The sequence below is a fragment of the Telopea speciosissima genome, chromosome 8 (genome assembly GCF_018873765.1).
Source record: "Telopea speciosissima isolate NSW1024214 ecotype Mountain lineage chromosome 8, Tspe_v1, whole genome shotgun sequence".
NCBI classification, from domain to species: Eukaryota; Viridiplantae; Streptophyta; class Magnoliopsida; order Proteales; family Proteaceae; genus Telopea; species Telopea speciosissima.
The window spans coordinates 38989924-38995430 of record NC_057923.1 but is presented as its reverse complement, the minus strand read 5'-3'; the positions used below and the strand labels follow the sequence as shown (position 1 = coordinate 38995430).

Here is a 5507-nt window from a genome sequence, read left to right as displayed (position 1 = left end):
CAAGAGCCACATCATTCACAGATTTGGGCTACCATAGGCTGTTACTTGTGACAACGAAAGTGTTTTCGTTGGGGACGAGGTGGTGGCATTTGTAGTGGAATTAGGAATAACCTTCACCCATTCCACCCTGTACTATGCACAAGGCAATGGTTAGGCCGAGGCAAGTAATAAGATTCTCAAGGGTTGTTTAGCGAAGGTTACAGAGGACAACCCACGAAGATGAGTAGACATGCTTTCTAAGGCATTGTGGGCATTCAGGACTTCACAGTGGACTAGCACGGGCACTACGCCTTTTACGTTGACATACGGTCATGACGCAGTGCTACCTGTTGAGGTTAGCGTAAGGTCAGCACAGGTAGCAGTCCAACAGGGACTCACGCCAACGACCTACAGTGAGGCAATGATGGCCGAGCTTGATGATCTAAAAGAGGAGCGCTTGGCCGTACTGGACAGGATGCAGGTTCAGAAGAGGAAGGTTATAGCCATCTACAACAAGAGGATGTGCCCGAAGCACTTCCAAGAAGGAGACATCATCTTGAAGGCCATACTTCTGATTGGAGCAAAGGATCCCAGACTGGGCAAATGGTCCCCTACATGGGAAGGACCCTTTACGGTCTGCCAAGTGCTCCAGGGTGGGGCCTACAGGTTGCATGACTTGGAAGGCTACATCCAGATCAGGACAATCAATGGCAAGTTCCTCAAGGCCTTTCATCCTATGATTTAAGATTTAGGGTGAACCACACGAGGATACCACACCATTGGAGCGAGGCCGCAAATGAAGGGAAGAGCAGCCTTTACTCCTAAAAGAAGTTCAAACACGGCCTAAGAAGGCCGAATACAAAATGAGCTAAAAGATAAATAAAGTATCATAGTTCTTTTGGCAGGGGAGGGGAAGGCACGCAGGCCTACTTGAGAAAGTCTTGCAGGGTGGACCCTTGAAGTTCGGTCCATTGTTTCTCCATTACCAGTAAGCGTTCATTAGCTATGGCCAAACTGGTTTCACGGCTGGGCCTCAATACTTTCAACTGCTTCACCTGGGCCTTGGTAGTGGTAGCTTTGTCAGACACAGCCTGGGAGCCAAGCAGCTTCTGGTGAACCTCCTGAGCTAAAGCAGCCCTATCAGACCGTAAGATCGCGATTCGGGCTTCCAAACCTGATATGTCTTCATCCATCTGGGCCAGCCGATCTTGCCCTTCTTTCACTGCATCTACAATCGCCTTGAGGTCGTCCCTCAGCTTCTATAGTCTCTCATCCACGGCGTCACTTTCCTTGAGAAGAGCCTCGTATTTCTGGGCATCCTGGATGGCAAGGGGGGCCGAAGTGGTCAGATCAAACATAAACGCAATGGCCCCATCTAACCACCCTTTGATAGGAGTTAGGAGGTCTGGCAGCGACAATAATGTGCAAAGCGCTTCGGCGATGGATGTCAAGTTATCGGCGCTCGCGGCCTCGCAAAAAGATGATTGTAGGAAAGAGTGCAGGAGTGCTTTTGCTTCTGTGACCTGGGAAGGAATAGGCTCAAAGGTGGGGGCATCACCGGTCTCTTTTTCATCATCAGAAGAACTCAGGCTAGCCAAAAGGGTTTCTAGACTTGCAACCTGAAAGAAGGATGAGTCAGCACTGGTAAGGCAGGGGGTAAGCTTTGGGGTTGAGGCATATATACCGTAGGGGTCACCGCGGGGACAACATGGCTGGGAGGAGATGGTGAGGCCGATTCAAGGACTGGGGTCTTGGACCTACTGGGCTCGGCCACATCATAGTTACCGGGTGCATCAGCACCGGTCTCTTCTTCTTCAGAACTGCTTTCAGAGGCACCATTCGAATGAGAGGAGGACTCAGACTCTGAGGAGCTAGTAACAATGACCTGAGGAGACTTTGTTGTGACAACCTATTTCAGGCGGGCACTGGACCAAGTGCAGTCCTTTGTTGAATGGGAGGTGAATGAAGGAGATGCTGCAATGGAAGAGAGGGGCTTGATACTGACGGATTGAAACCCTTAGAACACACTTGGGAGAACGGTTTGATGTTGGACAGACTTCACTGGATTGATGCTTTTCATCCTCTTACTCACCGGAGGAGGATCGTCTTCAGAATCTTCATCGTCCTCTGAAGTGGACCCATGATCACTTCGGGCCGATTGAATGGAGGACGTTGGCTGAGCCAAAGATTTGCCTATGGTTACGAAGGAAACGATCAGCAAGGGCTTATAAGGCCGGGCAACAAGGAAAGATGGGACAATGCTTATCGGAGGGTTGTCTAGAGGCTGATGCCTTTTTCCACTTCGGGAAAGTGGTCTGATGACTGGTGGTGCCCGAGGATGAAGGGAGGCGTTTGCTGCTTTTTTGGAAAGACCAAAACGGGAGGAGAGACTTGAAACAGGTATCCCACCAGACCATGAAATCTTTGATCGCTGTGGGTTCCTTGACGAAGAACTGCAATTCAAACTTTGAGAGGACTAGGGCGTTCATGGCTGACACATGAAGTATGTCGGTCACATCTGAGTAAACCATCCTATCCAGTGCGCAGTCCATGATTGAATAGTAGTTGGGGCAGGGGATTACCTGGCGAAGGCCGAACTGGCACGCATAGAAGTGGGGGTTGTACATCTCAAACCCACAAGTGTTGTTGCTTTCGGCTCTAGGGTAACGCCGATATGAAGATCCCGACATACTAGGAACTTACCCCACAGTGGTGGATCAAAGGTGGGGCAAGCGATGGCTAACGAGAGCCACTCAGGGATGGCCTCCCCCGTCCGGTAGGGGAGGAAGAAATTGCCACTAAAATTAGGCTGGAAGGAGGAAAAGAAGTCATAGTACTCTCTCAAAGTTCTCAAGTCATGGTGGGGAGCCGACGTAAATAGGTAACTAGGCATAGGGCAGACTGGGAGCGGTGAGGGCACAGTATACAGATCAGTGAAGTAGGCACGGAGCCACATTTGGAGGAGCCAGAACGGGCCACCGCCATAACCAAAGTTGGACTCGATAATATCATTGCAACCTCGAAAGAGGGTTTCCAAAGTCAGGGCAGCCAGATCCACCACGCAGCCTTACCGCAGGGCATTGGCCAGACAAAGGTAGGTCTTCAAGATCTTATTAGATCGAACGCAGGCGATATAGCGGCAAACCCAGAACAAGAAGAAAGCTGTGAGCACTTTGGGTGAAACAAAGCCACGGGTCTCTCGATAGGTCCGCAGGTAGAAGCTGTAACTGGCAAACTTGGAGAACTCGAGGCCATGATGTATTTCAATATCCTTATCGTTGGTCAGGCCAGGGGAAGATCCATTGAACTCTTCGCCCCCGGCCTTCAGATCGGTGAGAGCCCAAATATTCAAAAGGGTTGGAGCGGCCACACTGAAGCGAAAGTGGAAGGTATTGGTGGATCGTGACCAGAACTGGAGTACAGCCTGGAGTAGGGGACGATCACGAGGGACAGGGGTGGTTGAAAGTTGGATAGCGTGAAGGGCACCGAGCTTGATCAATAGCTCCGATTGGTCACATACTACCCTATCCACCTAGGTCTTCCAATTTGGGGGGCCATAGGCGTGCGAAAGCCATATCTTTGAGTTGTAGGGGATCAGGAGTTTGGGAAAGCAGCTATTCCCATTCAAATTTTGGGTAGTTAGCCACACCATGGGGTTGGGAGGCAAAGGCTGGACCTAACCTAAAAATGGAGACTTCAAAATAGGGGATTTGTACCTCGGTCAAAACTGAGGGAGGCAAAAGCGAGCATTTTCATGCCAGAAGGTCTTCTACATCTTCCACCGCTGCTGGTTCCTTCTTCTTGGCCATAGCGTCAGGGTAGGGGATTGAGCAGAGGCGAGAAAGGAAGATTGGAGAGGAGGATAGGTGAAGGGTGATATGAGGAGCCAGGCGAGGGATTCTCCATTGAGGGGTCTCGGTAATTAGCAGGGGTCTTAATGATGGGCTGGAATTCATGCCATCATTATGGCGGGGGGTTTGAAATTTAAAATCCCTAAGGGCCCGAGAAGATGAAGCGGCTAGGGAGTCTACGCGCGGTGGATCAGCTAGAGGTGACTACCATTTCGGCCACAACCTCCTCTGAGCTTGGGCTAAGTGGCATCGCTCAGGAAGGTTGTGAGGGGCATTGTTTGTGGCCCAAACCGCCTGGTCCTGGCCGGGCAGGGCTGGAGTGAACCAAAAGTGGGTCCTTGAAGTTGGGCCAGGAGCGAGGGAGAGCATCCAAACGTGGCTGTACCCCTGACGGTTGGGAGGGGGTGGCCCACGTGGCAGAAGCACAGGCAGTCTTAGGCGTAGGCCTGCATCTCACAGGGAACGAGATTGATGGCAATGTTGGTGGGACCCTCCACTACTGCAACAGTTGGAGTGAGAGCAGGGTTGGTGGCTTGCGTGGCAGCACCTAGTTGGAGCTTGGGAAGCATAAGCCGCAGTGGATGGTCTTGGAAGGAACGGTTGCACAGGCTGATAACTACCAAGACTCATCTTATATAAAGAGGAAGGCTTATTCGTGGGGGGACACAAAACATCTGATAACCAGCACACTTCTCTATTTCGTTTACTCCATTCATTTATTGCTTTATTTGTTGCATTTTTTTATTGGTTCTTGTTGTCAATTGAGATCAAAGGGATGTATGGTCACATACTAGGACCCGCAAGAATTAATTCGTGGAGCCCATACTTGTACCTGATATGATTGTTATATATAATTTCCATTTTGTCTCATTATTGTTTGTGTCTCAAGTTGCTTTTGATTATTCCAAGATCTATGGCATTTCGGGCTCGTTGGCTTAACCCAAAAGACCTTAGAGTTACTCAGGCAGGACGAAAACCTACTAGCCTGGTAAGGAGTCAAATTAGGCTGGTTTTGGTCTCGTTTGAACCTGCGCAAAGGTTCTGGCACGCCCTCATTATTCGCACTACGTGCGTACACCGCATGTGAGTGTTTGGGAGTTTTATCACCAACACCTGTCCCCCTGTATTAGAACACTATATTACAATTTAGTCCCCACTGTTAGTTTTATGCAATAGTCTGATCCTAGCCTTAGACGGATGTGATTTATCCATTTAAGTGGCTCTCCCGTATAAGGTTCAAGGTATCGGTATGGGTATCATATCAGCCAACATTAATTGATATCATCAACACATGATACTAATGCCAATACCGTATCATTGGAATGGTATCCAAATAAGGGAGAGTAGAATGGTCTAAAAAAATTTAGGGTTTTTATCAAATGCCCCCCTAAAAATGGCCATTTGTCTAAATGCACCCTTGCAACTTTTCTAATTGTAAACTCCCCCTTACTTTCAAAACATTTTAACACTTTGGTCCAACCCGTTAGTTTGGGACGTTAAAGGTTAGTTTTAAGGGATTTAATGACCAAAATGCCCATTTGATAAAAACCAACCAAAATTAAAGACTAAAGTGACCAAATTGCCCTCATCTTCCCTAAATATTTTAGGGTTTGCAATGAAAATAAAAAAAACCCTAAATCATTCAAAAAACCATCTTCCCCAAATCTGTTTCATTGT

At 48.7% G+C, this 5507-nt stretch overlaps 1 protein-coding gene across 1 annotated transcript; it reads left to right on the top strand.

Annotated features, from left to right (window-relative positions):
• The first annotated feature begins 229 nt into the window (after window positions 1–229).
• On the top strand, window positions 230–724 carry LOC122672287. Its single transcript, XM_043869782.1, has one exon. The coding sequence runs from the start codon at window positions 230–232 to the stop codon at window positions 722–724; it is 495 nt and encodes a 164-aa protein (XP_043725717.1).
• The last annotated feature ends 4783 nt before the right edge of the window (window positions 725–5507 follow it).

Bases quoted from the DNA above. Each gene is read 5' to 3' on its own strand.
- LOC122672287 (XM_043869782.1), top strand. From the start codon at position 230: ATGCTTTCTAAGGCATTGTGGGCATTCAGGACTTCACAGTGGACTAGC.